At 42.9% G+C, this 23,704-nt stretch overlaps 1 protein-coding gene across 1 annotated transcript in view; it reads right to left on the bottom strand.

Annotated features, from left to right (window-relative positions):
* Window positions 1-20,376, bottom strand: part of LOC115198755 (BAI1-associated protein 3) — a 47,385-nt gene extending 27,009 nt beyond the window's left edge. Inside the window, exons 1-2 of the mRNA XM_029761005.1 lie at window positions 20,172-20,376; window positions 12,220-12,372 (exon numbers count right to left, since the gene is read on the bottom strand). Of these exons, the coding sequence (XP_029616865.1) occupies window positions 12,220-12,365 (146 nt within the window). The 5' untranslated portion in view covers window positions 12,366-12,372; window positions 20,172-20,376. The remainder of the gene's footprint in view (window positions 1-12,219; window positions 12,373-20,171) is intronic.
* Window positions 20,377-23,704: the final 3,328 nt, after the last annotated feature.

Raw genomic sequence — 23,704 nt, 5'->3', positions numbered from 1 at the left:
AAACTGTCCTAAAGGGTTTATATAGAGAAATGCTTTCTTAACCCCTCAGTAAACACTGTTACTCACAGATGCTTCTATCGTCCTTGTGGATGAGCTTTATTATGCCTGGTTTCCATTTAGCAAAAGACTAAAGGAGACCTAATGCTGAGATGTCAATCACAACCTGCAGCACATACAGTAGAGTATCATGAACAAACTGTTACATTATACATGATTCAGTACCCCTGGTCTTTCACTAGACTAGACAGACATTCCTTCCTGCAGCAACAAGTCTGAGGGGAATTGTCTGTCATTGTATAAACAGGTGGGTCTAATCCTGAATGCTGATTGGTTAAAAGCGCATTCCAGACGGTGTCTATTCCACATGTTACCACCAGCGAAATCTATGACATTAAAATGCCTATTTACTCTGATCCATCTGACAGCGCAATCCACTGTCTCATCAGCCCAGGCAGAGAAGTTATACACTTGATCTCCACTATAAAAAGCATCTAGATCTTATCTCACATTTCTTTTAGACTAACATTTAGTTTTCAACAGAGGAGATTTGTATAAACCAACATTTGCAACATTGTTTCAATGTCCAAATTCGATATCCAACTGTCCCATAGTAATGAACGTGTAGGGGTCGGGAGTCGGGACGAGAGAGAGAGGCAGGCAGCGTTTCTCAGCCAGTCTAAATCATCAATCAGCTGGCATAATTTTTTATGGATATTTACAAAGAAATGTCAATTGAAAAAAGGTCAAACGAAATGAAGTGCAGCTAGTTTGCAGTCTTTCCAGCTTCAGTTTCAAGTTATTGTGTTAGCTGTGTTGTTGGCTAGCTCCTCTAAACAACAGAGTCCTAACGAGAGAGCACATTTTCTATGCCAGCGAAATCGTGCCTCATTAACTCATTGTTAAATGTCACTAGAAAACAGTATAAACAAATTGCTATTGTTATTCTGTCTGCACTGTTTGACGTGACTGTAAGCTAGTCGTAGTTGGTTAGCTAGCAAGCAAGGGATACGAACGTTGTCAGCCAGTATGGCAATGGAACATTTAGAAAGAACGACTGGGTCGCGTCCATAGATACAGGACTGAATGACTGGGTCGCGTCTCTGGCAACCGAACCAATAGAACGAACGACCAGCCGGCTTGGGTAGCAACCCTAGATTTGTTTCGGGACTATATCTTGTGGAAGGATGAAATAGTATGAATAAATTGATTTTAATGGAAATATGTCAATCATTATTTGAATATGTTGGGAACCCGTTGTATAAACTGACTCAATAGCATTGGTTTCTCAAATGATTGCCTTGCCTGGTTCACCAACTACTTCTCTGATAGAGTTCAGTGTGTCAAATCGGAGGGCCTGTTGTCCGGACCTCTGGCAGTCTCTATGGGGGTGCCACAGGGTTCAATTCTTGGGCCGACTCTCTTCTCTGTATACATCAATGATGTCGCTCTTGCTGCTGGTGAGTCTCTGATCCACCTCTACGCAGACGACACCCTTCTGTATACTTCTGGCCCTTCTTTGGACACTGTGTTAACAACCCTCCAGACAAACTTCAATGCCATACAACTCTCCTTCCATGGCCTCCAACTGCTCTTAAATACAAGTTAAACTAAATGCATGCTCTTCAACCGATCGCTGCCTGCACCTGCCCGCCCGTCCAGCATCACTACTCTGGACGGTTCTGACATAGAATATGTAGACAACTGCAAATACTTAGGTGTCTGGTTAGACTGTAAACTCTCCTTCCAGACTCACATCAAACATCTCCAATCCAAAGTTAAATCTAGAATTGGCTTCCTATTTCGCAACAAAGCATCCTTCACTCATGCTGCCAAACATACCCCTGTAAAACTGACCATCCTACCGATCCTCGACTTTGGCGATGTCATTTACAAAATAGCCTCCAATACCCTACTCAATCTATCACAGTGCCATCCGTTTTGTCACCAAAGCCCCATATACTACCCACCACTGCGACCTGTACGCTCTCGTTGGCTGGCCCTCGCTTCATACCCGTCGCCAAACCCACTGGCTCCAGGTCATCTACAAGACCCTGCTAGGTAAAGTCCCCCCTTATCTCAGCTCGCTGGTCACCATAGCAGCACCCACCTGTAGCACGCGCTCCAGCAGGTATATCTCTCTGGTCACCCCCAAAGCCAAATCTCTGAAACTGGAAACACTTATCTCCCTCACTAGCTTTAAGCACCAGCTGTCAGAGCAGCCCACAGATTACTGCACCTGTACATAGCCCATCTATAATTTAGCCCAAACAACTACCTCTTCCCCTACTGTATTTATTTATTTATTTTGCTCCTTTGCACTCCATTATTTCTATTTCTACTTGCACTTTCTTCCTCTGCAAATCTACCAAATCTACCATTCCAGTGTTTTACTTGTTATATTGTATTTACTTCGCCACCATGGCCTTTTTTTGCCTTTACCTCCCTTATCTCACCTCATTTGCTCACTTTGTATATAGACTTATTTTCCTACTGTATTATTGCCTGTATGTTTGTTTTACTCCATGTGCAACTCTGTGTTGTTGTATGTGTCGAACTGCTTTGCTTTATCTTGGCCAGGTCGCAATTGTAAATGAGAACTTGTTCTCAACTTGCCTACCTGGTTAAATAAAGGTGAAATAAATAAACGTGATATTGCCCTCGAAGCCGGTGGTTGGAGGATATATTGGCACAGTTTGCCAGTCCCCGACTTCGTCTCGGGCCTAACAACACCCGTGCCAATACATCCTCCAAATAACGGCTTCTCTGGCATTATCACTTAAATAACGTGTGTGTCTGGGAACTTATGGTAGCCTAAGACCAGTATAAACAGACAGTGGATAGAAGGTGAGACAGCAGCCCATCTATGTGGTGAATCATTCAATAAGAATCATCTCACTGCACTACCCTTAATATGAAGCTCAACAAAGATTCAAAGCCACCCTACCATGTCTGCCATAGAACGTTATTCTAATCCAGGGAAGATACAAAATATATTCGATTTTTTTCTCTCTCTGAGCTGGTCAACTCCTGGACTCCTGCCACTTGCTAATTTCATAGCCCCAGTCGCCATGGTGATGAGGCACATTCGTGGTTGGAGGGATTCACTGGCACAGCTGAACACCTTGGGAATACCCCCACTCCCTCCCTTTCTTCCCCTCCCTTTCTCCCCCTCCCCTCTTTTCCTCCCTCCCCAGACTAGAGGAGTGTTCTGGAATGAGTTGTATGGCAGAGCACCAGGAGCAACAATACAGGCCTGACACCTCCACCCCACCCCCCTGCCCCCCACCTGTCTCCTAGCCCAGACCCCCTGTCTCATTATGCAGAGAGAGGACAGAGGAGCTGTCCACATGGCCCCCTCTCAGTCACGCGCCTTTATTAACGCTGCCTGTCACATCACAGTGGGTGCGTGGCAGTCTGGTGGCAGCCGACACAGTGCCCACTGATCTCCCCATGCATTGCATTCCACGCCCCTGTCTGAGTCTGAGACAGTGTCTCCAGGGAGCAGGAGGTAGTGGGTGGTAACACCCCTGATTATTTGTGGCCATGGTACGTTTAGTGTGGGACGAGGATGACAGAGGAATGAGAATGTCTGTCTGTCTTGACAATGGAAGCTTGACAGAATCCCCAAAGAGCTAAAATACCTCATTTCTGTACACATCTAATTAATGAGCATGAAAAACATTCCTTCAATACAGTGACAAAATTCAAGGTACAGATATTTTATTTATGTTAGAAAATGGTAGTCTTGTAACGTGTCAGCCCCATTAAATAGGTACTTTCATATCTGACAGCTAGCCTGACATTTTTGTGAAGGCATGCCAAGCTTGTCTGCTTTGTTACCAGGTTGGTTACATCATGAGTCATATGGTGATTAAATAGGTTATTTGAGTCTATCAACATTTAACACTATGTATCCAAAACAAGACTTTGGCTCAATGTTTAGTGTACCCCCGGCACCTTTCGCTTTTAACCTTTGTAATTGTATTTTCTGACGTCTGGATTCTCTTTGCAGATTTGTGATTAAGAAAAACCCACAATCACAAATTATAGGGGTCTGTGTGAGTCAGTCAATCTCTTTCTCTCTCCCTCTGTCTCACTCGCTCTCTCTCTCTCTCACACACACACACACAAGCACGCACGCACACACACACCATTTTATGTTGCTAGGAAACAGCTTCTTCCAATACAGTTTATTATTAATATTCCATTTTATTTGGAATATTTATTCAAAAGCTTTGCTCATGTTTTGCTGTCTAAAAGGTGAATTATGAGATGAAACAGGCAACTAGACATTCAGACTCAGACGAACATATACAGATGAATACTTCATGTGTTTGGGTATATGCTGAAACATGATAAAAAAAATTTTTTTACAAAATAAATGTTTTCTCTTACATTTATCTTACATAGTGTGACTTCCGCCGAAGTCGGCTCCTCTCCTTGTTTGGGCGGCGTTCGGCAGTCGACGTCACCGGCTTTCTAGCCATCGCCGCTCCATTTGTCATATGTCCATTTGTTTTGTCTTGTTCCCTGCACACCTGGTTTTCATTCCCCAATCACACTACATGTATTTATTCCTCTGTTCCCCCTCATGTCTTTGTGTGAAATTGTTTGTGTTACGTGTTTTTGTACACACTCTCCTGTGTCATTTCACGAAACCTGTTTGTATTGTTATACATTTGATGTTTTGTGACTGTTTTGCGCGTTACACACTTTGCCTTGTTGGCTGGAGGTTTTTTGACGCAGCTGCGTCCGTCTGTATCGCTCTCCTGACTAAATAAAGTGTGCACCTGTTCACAATTCTCTGCTCTCCTGCACCTGACTTCACCACAAGTACGCACACGCCTGACAGAATTTCACACCTACCATGGAGTCAGCAGGAGCAGGTACCCCGGTCAGAGGAGTCGAGGAGCGTGTCCAGGAACACGTGGCAATGCTGCATCATCTCGGTGCCATGATGGATCGCGTTGTCCAGACCATGTACCTGTCTCTCCAGCGCCTCGACCAGCGCAACCGGGGTTACCTCTACCCGTCCCGTCCGGATCCAGTTCCAGTGGGATGCGTCTCTCCCTTCCCAGGGAGTATGATGGTTGTTTCCTTGAGTTTTGCGCGCATTCCCAGCATAAGGCACTCGTCGATTCAGGCGCAGCTGGGAATTGTATCAACAGAGCGTTAGCCCTTAGTTTAGGGATCCCCATTATTCCTGTGGTTAGACCTTTCGCGGTTCACGCTCTGGATAGTCGACCTTTAGGGTCCGGGCTAATCAGGGAAGCCACCATCTCCCTGGCCATGGAGACGCAGGGGGGTCACGAGGAGAGATGGGAGTGTCCCCATATTAATAGACATCATACGGGTTATGAGGATGCAGTTTCAAAGCTTCAGAAAGTATTTCCCAAAACACCACATAGAGAATGTTTGCTAGGTGTGAGTGTTCTGGTCTTTTCTCCATTCTTTAATTTTATGATAATGAATTAAGACATTCAAATCCCTCTAATGGTGTTACAAATCAATGAGCTGGGAATAATTCGGTAATGCCTGAATAATTATGGCCCGTGTTTAAGGTGAGGACAGGACTTTGAAAAGAGCAAGTCATAGTCATTAGAAAATACAATCACCCTCAGGAAATGTCTGTCTATTGGTTAATAATCTCCTCTTCAGTACTACAGTACTTCCTACATGTGATGTCTCTCTACGCACGACTAACATATGACTTCCTTCCAACCATGGATGAGAACCTACATTGTGATTATTTAGTTCTGACTGAAGAAACAACTGCGTATAATCTTTTCCCCCATGTGTGTTTGTCTCTGACCTGGAACTGACGTTACGTCAGACGCCCATCTGGGTAATTTACACCCTGGGTCGTCTACACTGGGCCGGGCACTGGTGCTTTAGCCATGCCTCATTTGCATCCTTGGTATTAATGAGCGTCAGTGTGGATCATAGGTGTCGGCTCTCTCTCTATCCCTCTCTATGGCTAATGATGGACACAAACAGGCTTTCATGCAACCTAATGATGAGTGTCCAGCGGCTCAGTCAGACTTCACTCAGGGTTCGCTCTAGCAGTCTTCAGTGGGAGACGATGACCATGGTTGCTGCCTGCCTGGCAGAGGAAGACGAGTCTCTCTCTATCTCCTTCCTCCATCTCCCTCTTCCGCTCCCTCCTCCTTCTTCTCTCCGAGTGGTGATAGAGTGAGTGATCGTTTAGAACCATCATGGTGACACAGGGGCCAGGTCTAATTATAATCTCTCTCGTTGCAGTCCAGGTAGGTACAAAATGATGGATGGATGGAGAATGTCACATTTTCAGTGCAAATCAATGGGTCAGATTGATGTGATACTGATCCAATTCATCTCCCATAGCTGGGTTGATAAAGGGGAGACGGGTTGATTGTCATACTTATTTTTTACTCGTGTGTATTTCTCAGCACCAGTACTGTTAAGGTGTCAGCATGCCTCGGTCGAACCGAACGAGTGTGCTTACATACTCCCTTAAAAGACCTTTGCTTGAAAAACTTGAAAAAAAGTGGCAATAGTACTGTTTGTTCATCTTGAGACGCCATAGCCAGTATGCACTTCCTCAAAATAACTCATGAAATGTGTCATACATTTTTTCTTTTTGTGGAGATTTTAGATCTAAGACGTTTGGTGCAGTATTTCTCAAGTGAAACAATTTGCATAAAAACGAGTTGTCTCTCGTTGAATGACAACAAACACTTCATCGAAGAATCCCTACTGTTGACCAATCGCTGACAAAGGGACGTAGACTTAGGCTACCGACTTCGGCTTGCCTCGAGAGACATTTTTGTGTGCACGAACAGCCCCAAAAAAACCTGTGCAGATGACCAAATGAACAAAACATCACCAAATGTTGTCATAATATATAAACAAACTGTTCACAACCGGTTCGGATGGGAAGCATGCAGATGCCTTTACAAGACTTGTTTCAATATTAGGAGAAAGAACAATGTCTTGGGTTGAAATGGGGAGCCTTTTAAAAAAATCGCATTCCAATATGGAGTTAAGCCATCAAACACACTCAGCCCCAACATGGGGTTGGATGTCACAGTATGAGGTCGGTTGTTCGCTACTAGCTCATTCCTTTTGTAACAGGAAATGAAGCTATATAGGATACAGAGTCGAGTCCTAGAAATAGCAAAGCCTTTCTTTGAATTAACAACGTTCCGAACAAAATGAAGCTTTTTATGCCGTGAGAATACCATATGACATTTTAAGTAAATGTATGCGTGTGTTTGCACATGCACGTGTGTGACAGAAAATATATTTGTGAAAGAGGCAATGAAGGAAGCTAAAAGCACAACAACAAAAAAAGCACAAAAGAGCTTGGGATGTATTATAATGGAGTTGATAGTGACAACCCCATCCCCCCCATGTAAATCAGACAGACAGACTTTCACATTTTGTTACGTAACAGCTTTATTCTAAAATTGATTACATTGTTTTTCCCCCGCATCAATCTATACACAATACCCAATAATGACAAAGCAAAAACAGGTTTTTAGAAATTGTTGCTAATTTATAAAAAAAATGTAAAAACTGAAATATCATACTTTACTAAGATTATATGAAGACACTTTCAATATTGCAACACCTACTAGTGACTGTATACTAGTGATTGTAGTGCCCTTGACAAAAGACTAGTATATTTACATGGGCTCTGGCTGGGCCACTCAAGGACATTCAGAGACTTGTCCCAAAGCCACTTCTGCGTTGTCTTGGCTGTGTGTTGTTGTCCTGTTGGAAGGTGAACCCTCGCCCCAGTCTGAGGTCCTGAGCGCTCTGGAGCAGGTTTTCATCAAGGATCTCTCTGTACTTTGCTCCATTTATCTTTCCCTCGATCCTGACTAGCCTCCCAGACCCTGCCGCTGAAAAACATCCCCACAGCATGATGCTGCCACCACCATGCTTCACCGTAGGGATTGTGCCATGTTTCCTACAGACGTGATGCTTGGCGTTCAGGTCAAAGAGTTCAATCTTTGTTTCATCAGATCAGAGAATCTTGTTTCTCATGATCTGAGAGTCTTTAGGTGCCTTTTGGCAAACTCCAAGCGGGCTGTCATGTGCCTTTTACTGAGGAGTGGCTTCAGTCTGACCACTCTACCATAAAGGCCTGATTGGTGGAGTGCTGCAGAGATGGTTATCCTTCTGGAAGGTTCTCACATCTCCACAGAGGAATTCTAGAGCTCTGTCAGAGTGACCATCGGGTTCTTGGTCACCTCCCTGACCAAGGCCTTTCTCCCCCGATTGCTCAGTTTGGCCGGATGGCCAGCTCTAGGAAGAGTCTCGATAGTTCCAAACTTCTTCCATTTAAGAATGATGGAGGCCGCTTTGTTCTTGGGAACCTTCAAACCGGCAGTCATTTTTTGGTACCTTCCCTAGATCTGTGCCTCGATGTAATCCTGTCTCGGACCTCTACGGACAATTCCTTCGACCTCATGGCTTGGTTTTTGCTCTGACATGCACTGTCAACTGTGGGACCTTATATAGACAGGTGTGTGCCTTTCCAAATCATGCCCAATCAATTGAATTTACCACAGGTGGACTTCAATCAAGTTGCAGAAACATCTTAAGGATGATCAATGGAAACAGGATGCACCTGAGTTCAATTTCGAGTCTCATAGCAAAGGGTCTGAATACTTATGTAAATAAGGTTTTTTTTTTCTTTTTTTTTCTCATAAATTAGCAGAAATGTCTAAACTGGTTTTGCTTTGTCATTATGGGGTATTGTGTGTAGATTGATGAGGAATACATGTAATTTAATCAATTTTAGAATAAGGCTGTAACGTAACAAAATGTGAAAAAAGTCAAGGGGTCTGAATACTTTCCGAATGCACGGTAGGTAGGTAGGTAGGTAGGTAGGTAGGTAGGTAGGTAGGTAGGTAGGTAGGTAGGTAGGTAGGTAGGTGCACTATCTATCTTCAAGGAGGACACAAAAATGTTTGAAAACATTTTTCCATTGTGGTCTTCTTAAATAAATGGTTAAAACATTTACAAACAGACATAGTAGGCTTAGGCATATAACACATAACAAAACAAAAGACAGAATGACAATGTCATAGCCTAGAACATTGCATACAGACATCATGTTTTCTATTGGTCGAATGACGTTATGGTCGACATGGCTTTGAGTTGCTGTGATAGCTTGTTCCACTCAACAGCGCCAGGATATAAAAAGGTGTTCTTCCCAGATAGACTCTTACATGTAAAAACGATTTAAGATGCTAGTTACCACATGGCTTGACCTAGAAACCTTTACAAAGAAAGCACCAATATATATAAGTTTTGATTTTACCTATGAAAAACACATGAATTCCCCTCACCTTAATGTTTCGTTATGCTGACATAAATTGACCAGGTGGATGAGTTATTTTATACAATTCACACATTACTCTTAAAGATATTAGATTGGGAGTAATTAGCCATTTAAATTGGGAGTAATTAACACTGTGACAACCAACTCACGAAACAACCAACTCACGATACAACCAACTCCTGAGACAACCCACCTCTGAGACAACCCACCCCTGAGACAACCCACCCCTGAGACAACCCACCCCTGAGACAACCCACCCCTGAGACAACCCACCCCTGAGACAACCCACCCCTGAGACAACCCACCCCTGAGAAAACCCACCCCTGAGACAACCCACCCCTGAGACAACCCACCCCTGAGACAACCCACCTCTGAGACAACCCACCTCTGAGACAACCCACCCCTGAGACAACCCACCCCTGAGACAACCCACCTCTGAGACAACCCACCTCTGAGACAACCCACCCCTGAGACAACCCACCCCTGAGACAACTCACCCCTGAGACAACCAACCCCTGAGACAACCCACCCCTGAGACAACCCACCCCTGAGACAACCCACCCCTGAGACAACCAACCCCTGAGACAACTCACCCCTGAGACAACCCACCCCTGAGACAACCAACCCCTGAGACAACCCACCCCTGAGACAACCCACCCCTGAGACACCCCACCCCTGAGACACCCCACCCCTGAGACAACCCACCCCTGAGACAACCCACCCCTGAGACAACTCACCCCTGAGACAACCCACCCCTGAGACAACCCACCCCTGAGACAACCCACCCCAATCTCCCCTGTGTATCAATAGGGTTGGGTCGCTGTAGCGCCTCAAGTCTTTTAAAGAGCCCGTGTTTAATAATTCAACAGATCAAAGTAATAATTACAAAAGGTTCTGCTCAGAGCATCACAGGTGCTTTTCTACCTCGCAAATAAAATAGGCGCCGTCATTAACAATCTAGCTGTTCATATTTTTGGAGCGGGCTGTAACAAACAGACGTTGTTGGGTTGCTATAGAAACCTCAAGGTTCACATGCCCATTACTTATGGCTTTGACATTCAGCTGAAGAGGAATCAAAACAGAAAACTCGCTCCAAAGGATGAATGGAAAAACAATTGATTTATTCACCTGCGCCTGTCAATTCTGCTGTAAACAATTCATCTGCCAATATTCTTAGGATGACAGCTCATCACAACCATCTCAGTTTGGGGTTAATCAATCAAATAAATGTGTTAATCAATAACATAAGAAAATTCTGTTGACACGTATTGGATTCATTTGGTTCGTTCTTTTCCGATAATAGTTCTGAAAAGTTCTAGAGTTATATATTAAAGATAAATGATAGACCATTTAATTATTTCTAAGTGTTGTTCCCCCCTAAAAACAATGTTCCCAATTCACTGAGTGTCTGACTGTGCATGTAGCTGTTGGTATTTTGGGATGTTTGATGTCTCCTTGGGGAAGACCTGCCTGATCGAGGCATTTTAGAAACAGGTCCCATCTCTGGAGTAGAGGAGAGGGACACATTAAACATATTGGGTTTGTCCAGAATATTTATAGTCCCCAGCACCAGACTAGGCCTTCTTCTCAGAGACAGAGGAACCTTTCCTTCATCCAGTCTGAATGTTTGTGTGTGTGTAGCTGTATCTGTCAGACTGACTTTCTCCCTGGCTAACCATCAATGCCCCTCTCTCCACTCAAGCTACACCAGAGACTGACTGCCTTTTCAAACTGCCTATAAGGCTGACAAAAGACAGCTTTCGCTTTCCATTTTTTATAACTAGTTTCTTTGCAAGCGCTTTGAGATTCTATGTTGTAATGAAAAGTGCTATATTATTATTATTACCTGAGTGAGTGAGTGTGTGAGTGAATATTCGTGTTAACATGCATGTGTGCGATTATAACTGCTGTTGATTCTGTGTGCCACTGAGCCTCACCTGTGAGGTAGCTGGTCAGGGCAGTATGTGAGACTATTTTACCTCTTGGGGATGTCATTCGAAAACATAATGTTAAATTTCACTGCTATGCGGATGACACACAGCTGTACATTTCAATGAAACATGGTGAAGCCCCAAAATTGCCCTCGCTAGAAGCCTGTGTCTCAGACATAAGGAAGTGGATGGCTGCAAACTTTCTACTCTTAAACTCGGACAAAACAGAGATGCTTGTTCTAGGTCCCAAGAAACAAAGAGATCTTCTGTTGAATCTGACAATTAATCTGGATGGTTGTACAGTCGTCTCAAATAAAACTGTGAAGGACCTCGGCGTTACTCTGGACCCTGATCTCTCTTTTGAAGAACATATCAAGACTGTTTCAAGGACAGCTTTTTTCCATCTACGTAACATTGCAAAAATCAGAAACTTTCTGTCCAAAAATGACGCAGAAAAATGTATCCATGCCTTTGTTACTTCTAGGTTGGAGTACTGCAATGCTCTACTTTCCGGCTACCGGATAAAGCACAAAATAAACTTCAGTTAGTGCTAAATACGGCTGCTAGAATCCTGACTAGAACCAAAAAATATGATCATATTACTCCAGTGCTAGCCTCCCTACACTGGCTTCCTGTTAAGGCAAGGGCTGATTCTACACCTGCATTGCTTGCTGCTTGGGGTTTTAGGCTGGGTTTCTGTACAGCACTTTGAGATATCAACTGATGTAAGAAGGGCTATATAAATAAATTTGATTTGATTTGACCCGTGAGGTAGTTGGTCAGGGCAGTGTGTGAGACTCACCCGTGAGGTAACTGGTCAGGGCAGTATGTGAGACTCACCCGTGAGGTAACTGGTCAGGGCAGTGTGTGAGACTCACCCGGGAGGTAACTGGTCAGGGCAGTATGTGAGACTCACCCGTGAGGTAACTGGTCAGGGCAGTGTGTGAGACTCACCCGTGAGGTAACTGGTCAGGGCAGTGTGTGACGGGGACGCTGCTGGCTGCTGAGGCTGCTGGCTCCCTCCTCCCCCTCAGAGACTGGCTCCTCTGCACCTGCCTCAGAACACTGCTCTTCAGGTCCAGCAACGTCGTCATGCTCATTCACTACCTGGGGTCACAAGGAGAATAATTCACATGAACATGAGCCTAAAACAAGTGTCAGGTTGTACAACAATGTTCAGTAAATGTCTGAAAATCCTTGTAATTGTTTATCCCAGTGTTTATTTGAACTATAGTTGGATATACAGTATCTACCACAGGGTTATATCCACTTGAGGAGCTTCCCTTTGGTTACATAAACACAGGGCTAATCACAGTAATCACACCCTCTTAACTCAATTATACTCAACCCATGGCAGAAGGTACGTGCTATTTCTGTCCAAGGCTGACTGATATCGTATGCTGGGTGATTTCATCATAGACTTGCTGGTTGGCCACTGTTGTGACACGCCTACCTGCAATAACTCTTATTAAAGCAATGCTCTCTCAAATCCTCCTCCACCGACCCCCGTCTACTGTAGCAGAGAGAAGTGCTGCTAAGATAGAAGCATCATCACCACAGATTCATCCCTGACTTTGTTCTTAAGGGTCCTACAGTGGATATAAAAAGTCTTCACACACCTGTTAAAAGGGCAGGTTTTTGTGATGTAAAATAATGAGACAAAGATAAATCATGTCAGAACTTTTTCTACTGTTAATGTGACCTATAATGTGAACAATGCAATTGAAAAACAGACTGAAATCTTCGAGGGGGAAAAATGAAAAATAAAAACCTTACAATAACCTGGTTGCATAACTGGGGATGTGGCTGTGTTCAAAATTAACCAATCACACTCAAACTCATGTTAAATAGAAGTCATTACACACCTGCCATCATTTAAAGTGACTCTGATTAATCAAAAATAAAGTTCAGCTGTTCTAGTAGGATTTTCCTGCCATTTTCTTAGTTGCATCTCAGAGCAAAAGCCATGGTCCGCAGAGAGCTTCCAAAGCATCAGAGGGATCTCATTGTTGAAAGATGTCAGTCATGAGAAGGGTACAAAATAATTTCCAAAGCATTACATATACCATGGAACACAGTGAAGACAGTCATCATCAAGTGGAGAAAATATGGCACCACAGAGACATTACGAAGAACTGGACGTCCCTCCAAAATTTATGAAAAGACGAGAAAACTGGTCAGGGAGGCTTCCAAGAGGCCTACAGCAACATTAAAGGAACTGCAGGAATTTCTGGCAAGTACTGGCCGTGTGCTACTTGTGACAACAATCTCCCGTATTCTTCATATGAATGGGCTATGGGGTAGGGTGGCAAGACGGAAGCCTTTTCTTACAATGAAAAACATCCAAGCCCGGCTGAAGTTTGCAAAAACAAACATCAAGTCCCCCAAAAGCACGTGGGAAAATGTGTTATGGTCTGATGAAACCAAGGTTGAACTTTTTGGCCATAATTCCAAAAGGTATGTTTGGCGCAAAAACAACACTGCACATCACCCAAAGAACAAAATACCCACAGTGAAGCATGGTGGTGGCAGCATCATGCTTTGGGGCTGTTTTTCTTCAGCTGGAACTGGGGCCTTAGTCATGGTGGAGGGAATTATGAACAGTTCCAAATACCAGGCAATTTTGGCACAAAACCTTCAGGCGTCCGTTAGAAAGATGAAGAGGAAGTTCACCTTTCAGCACGACAATGACCCAAAGCACACATCCAAATCCACGAAAGCATGGCTTCACCAGAAGAAGATGAACGTTTTGGAATGGCCCAGCCAGAGCCCAGACCTGAATCCAATTAAACATCTCTGGGGTGATCTGAAGAGGGCTGTGCACAGGAGATGTCCTCGCAATCTGACAGATTTGGAGCGCTTCTGCAAAGAAGAGTGGGCAAATATTGCCACATCAAGATGTGCCATGCTAATAGACTCCTACCCAAAAAGACTGAGTGCTGTAATAAAATCAAAAGGTCCTTCAATAAAGTATTAGTTTAAGGGTGTGCAAACTTATGCAACCAGGTTATTGTGAGTTTTTTATTTTTTATTTTTCCCCCTCAAAGATTTCAGTTTGTTTTTCAATTGAATTGTTCACGATGTAGGTCACATTAAAGGTGGAAAAAGTTCTGACATGATTTATCTTTGTCTCATTATTTTACATCACAAAAACCTGGCATTTTAACAGGGGTGTGTAGACTTTTTAAATCCACTGTAAAACTGTGATACGATATGAGATTTCTAAAGAACAAGGCCATCGTTAGGTTCCACCTCAGTGAGTATGAGTCACTCTCCAGCCTCTGCCAGCTTGTATGGTGGCTGACACCAGTAGATGCAGTAACAGTACAATGCTGAGGTAGAGAAAAAACTAAAAGGCACTAAAAGACAAGAAATGACATGGATACAAGAGAGAGGTTTTGATTGATGGCAAAGTTTTTTCAGGGGACAGATATACATTCTTTTCATCAGCTGACAGCAAATGTCTTTCTTTTGTCACATCTCTGAGGGAACAGGAAGAGAGACAGACTGGCAGCTCTGTGTTCTGCCTTCTCTAAAAACAGTGAAAGTGACACATTAAATAACAGCTAGCTAGACAATATATTTGTAATAGGAATTAACTCGATGTAACTGGTCGAGGCAGATAGTGCGCTTGCCTCGTTCTTTTAGTTAGAATGCCAATAGTATCATCGATGTAGGTATTCATATGTCTATGATGCCACCAGTGAGGAAGGTTCTGGATTGCAGTGTCCCTTGGATATGGGTCAAAAGAGTTACTGCCTATGAATGAAGTGGGTTTGAATCTCATGCCACTATTTCCTATACAGTGACAGCATAGTTAAACCCACATGATAAGAAGTACTGTTTTCATTTCACATTTTCATTTCTCAGGGGAGGCTTTTGTGAGAGAGATTTGTTCATATATTGGTCAATTGTGTGCATCGTTTCATGTTTCCCCAAGGTCATAGACACCTGATGCTGTTTTAACCGAGCAGACTACTAACACCAGATACCTGCTTGTGTCTCAGATCCAATACCTGACTGTTAGGTATACACTTGCAGCTCTGACTGGTGATAGTTAGCAAAGCATCACAGTCAGGGAGAAGCCTTCTTCCAGGTGAGCAGCTTATTTCAATTAGACGTGGCTGGCCTCCCAACTGGATGTCACGCTGTCTCAGTCATCAAGTCCCAGTGACAAAAACCGGTCAACGTGCCATGGAAAGACTCACAGCCAAGTGAATATCTCTTTGTCTCTCTCTCTCTCACTCTCACACACACACATATATCACAGGTTCCCGGACCTTAACAGGGACTGACGGCGTTGCTCAACACTGTATTTCTCCTGTGAGAAGCCAGCGAGCCCCGGCAGCGAAAGGCTCCTTGCTGTTAGGGGATGGAGGGGTCTCTATGGTAACGGTGGAGGGAGAGAAAGGGGTTGATAAATCCAGGTAGACAGAATTCTACCGAGGCAGGCTGCATAAATAATCACTTGATGTTATTATATCAGTCTTCCCCTGGCCAGGCTAGCTTAACACACCACAGCACCAATGAGGCAAAAGTGGGTCCCGATCCCAGCTGGATTCTCATCTCCTCAGCTCCGTATTCAGGGAGGCTAAAGGACTGCAAATGCCCCATCATCAGACTCCCAGGGAGCCAGAATGACACGCTTCTTTCCAAAGCTAATTGTGATGGAGATAAAAATGGATTTATGACTCATATCTATAAAAAAATCTCCCATTCTGTCGCCGGGGACTCATCCTGCCGCTGATGTCATTACCATCCTTATAGATTGGTTAACCTACTGGTATCTATCAAATGACATCAGCCAGCCTAGACTGTTGCTGTAAAGTGTATCCATCAGTGGGACCCTGGAGTCTCACAGCAAGCTTTCTTGATCTCTTTTCTTCAGGCTTGAGTGAACAGATTCTGCCATGATATCATGTTCAAAATAGAGGGCAGGCATTTTTAGAAAATGTAATTTGAATGCCGTTGTTATCAATTAGTCCCCAAGTGTTCTCTATTTAGCCATGTTTGGTGACGGTCCTCCCAGTCCCTCGGAATACAGATTGTTTAAATGATCTCGTTGGTCCTATGGGAGAGCTACTTGATTATGTGCATGGACTGTACTGTATACGGCCTACTGTGTGTGTGTGTGTGTGTGTGTGTGTGTGTGTGTGTGTGTGTGTGTGTGTGTGTGTGTGTGTGTGTGTGTGTGTGTGTGTGTGTGTGTGTGTGTGTGTGTGTGTGTGTGTATTTTTCTCTAATCCAATTGTATTTTCCACAGTTGTCATTTCTCAATATTATTGTGGTTTTGGGACATACACTGGAAGTCATTCATTATATTATTTATTATATTATATATGTTCAGGATGCTCTACAAACCACTGAAATGTCAAGAATCCTTTTCATTAACGACTGGCAATCAAATGGACATTCTGCAAAATGATAATTAAATAAAGATATCCACATGTTGACCTTCCGCTTTGTCAAAATGTAATTACATTCAAAGACACACAAAAAACAACATCATTATGGAACAAAACCCAATTAACAACTATCTATTTCATTTATGAATCCTTTGTGTGTGGGCCAAAGAAGTGGTCACTCAGGCCCACAGACTGAAACCTGTGTGAATGGCTCATCTACAGATAATCAGGGGGGAAAGGACCTTATTGATTTGACAAGGGCTCACTTATGTCCAACCCAAACATAACAGCTATACTAGAGTCCTGGGCATTGTGACATGGCAGACAGAACGTGTTGGGCTTGGGAGCTCCACATCAAGCCTTTAAGGCTCTTGTTGAACATGGAGAGGAAATTCCTCACATGGAATGGGGAGACATAGCAACAGTATCATTGGGATCTGTGTGCATGTCTAGATAGATAAGGGCTCTGATCCCCTCCAGGCTTTGGAAGAACCACCGGATGACAATCAGAGGTTCCACGGTAGCAGCTTATTCTCAGCAGCCCCTGCAACGCCAATGAGCCAATCTGTTAGGGTGATCAGCGGGCGCTCAATTCAGGATTGACATAAGACTTTGCATCTGAGATCGATAGGCAGTGAATATTTGTCAGTGTTGGTGGGAAAGAGTCTAGGAGCTGTTTTACAGCCTGGGTAAAGGCTTTCTGTGCTAGTTAGGCTATACAAAGCCACAACCTGGCAACACAGCAGAAACTACTTAGAGAGCCACATGAACAAGGGCATACTGCAGGGAGCAACAATTCTCTATTCAATGAGAATTCACTTTTATGACTATTCTCTGAATACACTGGGTACATGCAATGCATTACATGATATGTAAAACAATACAGACTGGTTATGTTATGTAGATAAGGAAGGTCTCCTCTCTATTCTACTCAACTCAACTCTCAATACAAACACAACCTCAAACACAACACAATATCAACCATGGTGACTATGACAAGATATACTATATTATATGAAAGGTTGCATGATGGTGAGGGTAAATGCTTATGAGCTCGATCCTTTACAAAACCATGAGCCTGTGTGAAGTCACAAATGAATGATTCACGGCGTGTTCGTCTCTCTTTAGAAAAAAGGACCCTTCAACCAACATAATATGGCCTGGATCCTTAGAATCATAGTCATTAGTAGGCCTACTATAAGGGCCAAATTGACATACGGACACATCAAAATGAAGTTACTCTCTCACTCAACCTTTTCACAAGTTGCTCTTTGGATGTTTAAGGAGAGAGAGAGGGGTGCGGGGAATAGACAGGGTTAGCCAGTGTTTTTATAGCACCAGTAGTGCTGAGAGAGTGACTCATAGGGCTAGACTCTAGAATCAAGTAGCCTCTAACCTGCAGCAGGAGGCTTTCTCAAAGCTCTGAGGGAAGAAACTGTACCACACAGACAGATTTAAACTGTCAATCAATAAGAGAATGGAATTTTCTTATAGCCATAGATGTAACCATAGATGTGGGAACAACCATTGAAGTGACTGTTGTGTTTAGAATGATGTCTCCGCAACAGCGATTTCTAATCAACCGTGTTTTTCATATCTCAAACCGAAGTGACCGTTACAGAACCAAGCAATCAAACAATCACATGTTACAATACATTAGCCATAACCCAAAAATAACAACACTATCAAACTGTGTGCTAATGTTACTCTCAATACAGCACTGAAAATGCACTGTGCAGACAGAACATGACTATACTGTAATCGTTCTCTTTGTATAAGATTGAGAGACCTATTTTCTCAAGAGAACTCAAGGGGGACTTCTAAGAATTATGTGAAACAAAATGGTCAAAGAAAATCGGATTCAGCATTTTCTGTCTTCTGGGACATTACGATGTGTGTGCAGAGGCACATTTTGTTAAATTATTTTGATTAGTGTAATATGATGCAGGATTAATTACAGGCTATGAGGCTACTCATGTAGGAGAGGCAAAATTCAGTGGAGGAAATAATATTTTCTTCACTGAATGCATCCACTGGGTACATGATGATGAAATGTAATTCATTATTACAACTCTAAGTGATTACTTTCTAGGTGCAGTGGAAATACAACAACACCTGTCTGAGTTATTTGTCTCCTTAAGATACTTAACGAGCTCCTTCTAAGTGAACACTTAGGACCCCGCTTGTTTTTGTTTACCTCTAAAGAGCTTCATTAAAAAAGGAAATCATATTCCTGCAATCTGCATAACAGTCGTTCACCTCTCTGGTACATGCAAATCGTCTGAGTGCAGAGCGTATTGCCACAAAGACCAGACTGATTATGCATCAACCCTCTTCATTGAAATTCACAAATGAGGGCCAATATCGCACAATAATTGGAGAGAGACCATCGGTACTTTCAGAAGTATTGTTAAAAGTTAAAAGGGAGGTTACCAGGAGTGATTGCTATAACGAACACATCAACCATCCCTACATCAGGTTAGTCAGTTTCCAAGACAACTGCATGATATATACATAAGAAAGGTTCTCTTGGCGAATACATCCCTCATGCAGAAAACTATGCTTCATGACAATTTAGCAGGACTGGATGATTGGGGAAAAGTATGCTCTACAAAGGATTCTGATTGTACATTAATGGAGATTTGTTGAGAGCACTAGAAGTGTAACTATGCAGTTATTATCAATTCACACATCTAGCCTTTAAGTGAAAATAATAATTGATATACATACTTGTGTATTTAAAAAAAGGTGTGTGCATCTCTGCCTGTCTGTTTCTTAAATTATTTCTACATACCAAATAAGAGTTTCAGTTCAGCAAGGTTGGGTTGCCTTGACCAATGCAGGGAACAGGTTGCAGCTTTTCTAAACGTATCATTGACATGAACAACTAAGATGGAACAATAGGATGAAATCCTTTGAAAGATCACATGCAGAGTGCATGTTAGAGAACACAAGATCCTCTGAAAGATAGTCGACTAATTATAGCCTACAACTAAATGACGGAATAATATATTTGTGCGTACCATTACCCAACATCTTGTTGAGGAAATGAAATCACCTGTTCGTACTTTTTTTCTGGTCAATAATCAACCAACAGATCAACCAAAAGCATCATGTATAACTAGGATTTCATTTTAAAACATAAATTAATATTACTGGATTCTGAGGGGATGGATAAACAACTTTTTCTTAGAATAATAAACTTAAATGGGGACTAGCACCTAACAAAAAGATAACAAAACGACATTCATACACATAAGATTTACCGTGGCATAAAATATGTATCTGTCAACTTATTAAAATATTCGTTGATTATGCACGCAAGTTGGTTACAATTCAAATCAACAGGTATGAATGAAATGTCCCCTCCAAAATGTTCACATATTGAAACAGAATAATGCAAAGTGCTCTTTTCATCTTTAAAACAGACATGGAATAGAGAAGGTATACGTGCAACTAAATAAAGTTGAAATGCTGTAGATAAAGAAAAATAATGCTCACCTGTAGCTTTCTCATTCACAGTTGCGATGTGCGTATGTTTTTGCTTGCGTCTCTGAGTTCCTGTTTTGGCACAACAAAATCGACGGAAAATACGTGCTTGTCTCTTTAAGATAGGAGATAGTCATCGGCCGCAATAAACGTTAATTTATTTTATTTGATCACAGACAAACGCTCTCATTTTTCCCGGAGCCGTTTTCTTCTTCACTCATGCTATACCGGTGGTCTCCATATATAGTCACAGGAAGTGAAGGCACACTTTCGCCGCCTCGGGCTGTTGCGGAGGCATGTAAGAAATACACTGTGAAGAAGAGGGTAGATCCACCTGTCACATTTAGCTAGCTCTACCTGTGTCTTCTGTCATAATCATCTGCTATAGCTTCAAAATTATACAATAATAAAGGATATTTTTGTTCAGCCAACTACACCAGCATTAACACAACAGGTTATTGTTTATTTGGTACAGGGAACAGTAGATGGAATACTTACCTGAAGTCAAACATTATCAAGTCAACCTGTAAACGGGCCAGATTTGGCCTGCAAGTGGTTTTATTATTAGACATAAAAGACTGTAAAACACCATGAAACCAACTCCAAGTGATTTAAATTTTGGAAATCTGTTCCCAAGTATTCCCACGCGTAATACAGAGAAACATGTAACTGTACACAGATGTAAGCAAGGTTTGAAATGATTGTTTTAGTCAAATATTGTATCTGTTTGGGCTTCTTGGGGTCAATTTGCGGTCTACAAATTATTTATAATTATGTTCCAGCCCCCCGACCATCCGCTCAAGAAAAAAAATCGAACCACGACTTAATATAGTTGATGATCCCTTCTGTGAATGATGGAAATTCTAAATAATAGGCTATAACATGACAACAGGTATTGAGGTGGAACTGTCTGCCTCCCAACCAGATCCAAAATATACAAATTCTGGTAAAAGCTTACAAAACTCATGATATTCAAATAAGTGTGTACCTCAACTGAGTGAAGATGCCAAATAGACATTTATGGTATTTGTATTAAGGTCTAACATGGTGATTAACTTACAGGCTTGACATTTCTCAAGGTTGCTCCTTGTACTGAGACTACTGAGAAGAGGTGAGATCCTACAGAATTATACTGAAGACATTCATTAAAAGCATTGGGAGAAATAAAATTGACAGTGAGTTTGTTCCCTCATAACCGAACAATGAGTCAGGCAGAAAAAAAAGTGTTTGGAAATGTATAACTCAAATAGCATGACACAAGGTAGGTTCAGCGATGTGCACACTATCTATGGAATAAAAATATATCTTTCAGGTACACCAGACAATCTGACCTTAATGGCAATGTGCTGTTATAATCTCCAACCGGCACAGCCAAAAGAGGACTGGCCACCCCTCAGAGCCTGGTTCCTCTCTAGGTTTCTTCCTAGATTCCTGCCTTTCTAGGGAATTTTTCCTAGCCACTCTGCTTCTACATCTGCATTGCTTGCTGTTTGGGGTTTTAGGCTGGGTTTCTGTATAAGCAGTTTCTGACATCTGCTGATGTAAAAAGGGCTTTATAAATAAATGTGATTGATTGACAACAATTGTGTGGTGCAAAAGGAGAGGCAAGAATCAGAAACATGTTTGAAACAACTCCTAGGTCTCGCAAAAACATGTTTCAAACTGTCTATCGATTGGTTCAATAGTTCAATTTACACATCCTAGCATAGACCCCTGGGAATGAACCCGGTCATGAGGGTCAGGCTGAAGATGATCTACAATCACTCTGAATGGCTGTCACTCAGGGGGTCAGAGGTTCCACCCCCCAATGGGATGTAATATTGAGTGACATGGAAATGTACTCAGTTACAAATATATACTGCTCAAAAAAATAAAGGGAACACTTAAAAAACACATCCTAGATCTGAATGAAAGAAATAATCTTATTAAATACCTTTTTCTTTACATAGTTGAATGTGCTTACAACAAAATCACACAAAAATAATCAATGGAAATCCAATTTATCAACCCATGGAGGTCTGGATTTGGAGTCACACTCAAAATTAAAGTGGAAAACCACACTACAGGCTGATCCAACTTTGATGTAATGTCCTTAAAACAAGTCAAAATGAGGCTCAGTAGTGTGTGTGGCCTCCACGTGCCTGTATGACCTCCCTACAACGCCTGGGCATGCTCCTGATGAGGTGGCGGATGGTCTCCTGAGGGATCTCCTCCCAGACCTGGACTAAAGCATCCGCCAACTCCTGGACAGTCTGTGGTGCAACGTGGCGTTGGTGGATGGAGCGAGACATGATGTCCCAGATGTGCTCAATTGGATTCAGGTCTGGGGAACGGGTGGGCCAGTCCATAGTATAAATGCCTTCCTCTTGCAGGAACTGCTGACACACTCCAGCCACATGAGGTCTAGCATTGTCTTGCATTAGGAGGAACCCCGGGCCAACCGCATCAGCATATGGTCTCACAAGGGGTCTGAGGATCTCATCTCGGTACCTAATGGCAGTCAGGCTACCTCTGGCGAGCACATGGAGGGCTGTGCAGCGCCCCAAAGAAATGCCACCCCACACCATGACTGACCCACTGCCAAACCGGTCATGCTGGAGGATGTTGCAGGCAGCAGAACGTTCTCCACGGCGTCTCCAGACTCTGTCACGTCTGTCACGTGCTCAGTGTGAACCTGCTTTCATCTCTGAAGAGCACAGGGCGCCAGTGGCGAATTTGCCAATCTTGGTGTTCTCTGGCAAATGCCAAACGTCCTGCACGGTGTTGGGCTGTAAGCATAACCCCCACCTGTGAACGTCGGGCCCTCATACCACCCTCATGGAGTCTGTTTCTGACCGTTTGAGCAGGCACATGCACATTTGTGGCCTGCTGGAGGTCATTTTGCAGGGCTCTGGCAGTGCTTCTCCTGCTCCTCCTTACACAAAGGTGGAGGTAGCTGTCCTGCTGCTGGGTTGTTGCCCTCCTACGGCCTCCTCCACGTCTCCTGATGTACTGGCCTGTCTCCTGGTAGCGCCTCCATGCTCTGGACACTACACTGACAGACACAGCAAACCTTCTTGCCACAGCTCGCATTGATGTGCCATCCTGGATGAGCTGCACTACCTGAGCCACTTGTGTGGGTTGTAGACTCCGTCTCATGCTACCACTAGAGTGAAAGCACTGCCAGCATTCAAAAGTGACCAAAACATCAGCCAGGAAGCATAGGAACTGAGAAGTGGTCTGTGGTCCCCACCTGCAGAACCACTGCTTTATTGAGGGTGTCTTGCTAATTGCCTATAATTTCCACCTGTTGTCTATTCCATTTGCACAACAGCATGTGAAATTTATTGTCAATCAGTGTTGCTTCCTAAGTGGACAGTTTGATTTCACAGAAGTGTGATTGACTTGGAGTTACATTGTGTTGTTTAAGTGTTCCCTTTATTTTTTTGAGCAATGTATATATATATATATATATATATGTATATATATATATATATATATGTATATATATATATATATATATATATATATATATATTATTTCACCTTTGTGTAACCAGGTAGGCC

This window comes from Salmo trutta, chromosome 1, assembly GCF_901001165.1.
Source record: "Salmo trutta chromosome 1, fSalTru1.1, whole genome shotgun sequence".
NCBI classification, from domain to species: Eukaryota; Metazoa; Chordata; class Actinopteri; order Salmoniformes; family Salmonidae; genus Salmo; species Salmo trutta.
This window is presented reverse-complemented; position numbering and strand designations above follow the sequence as displayed.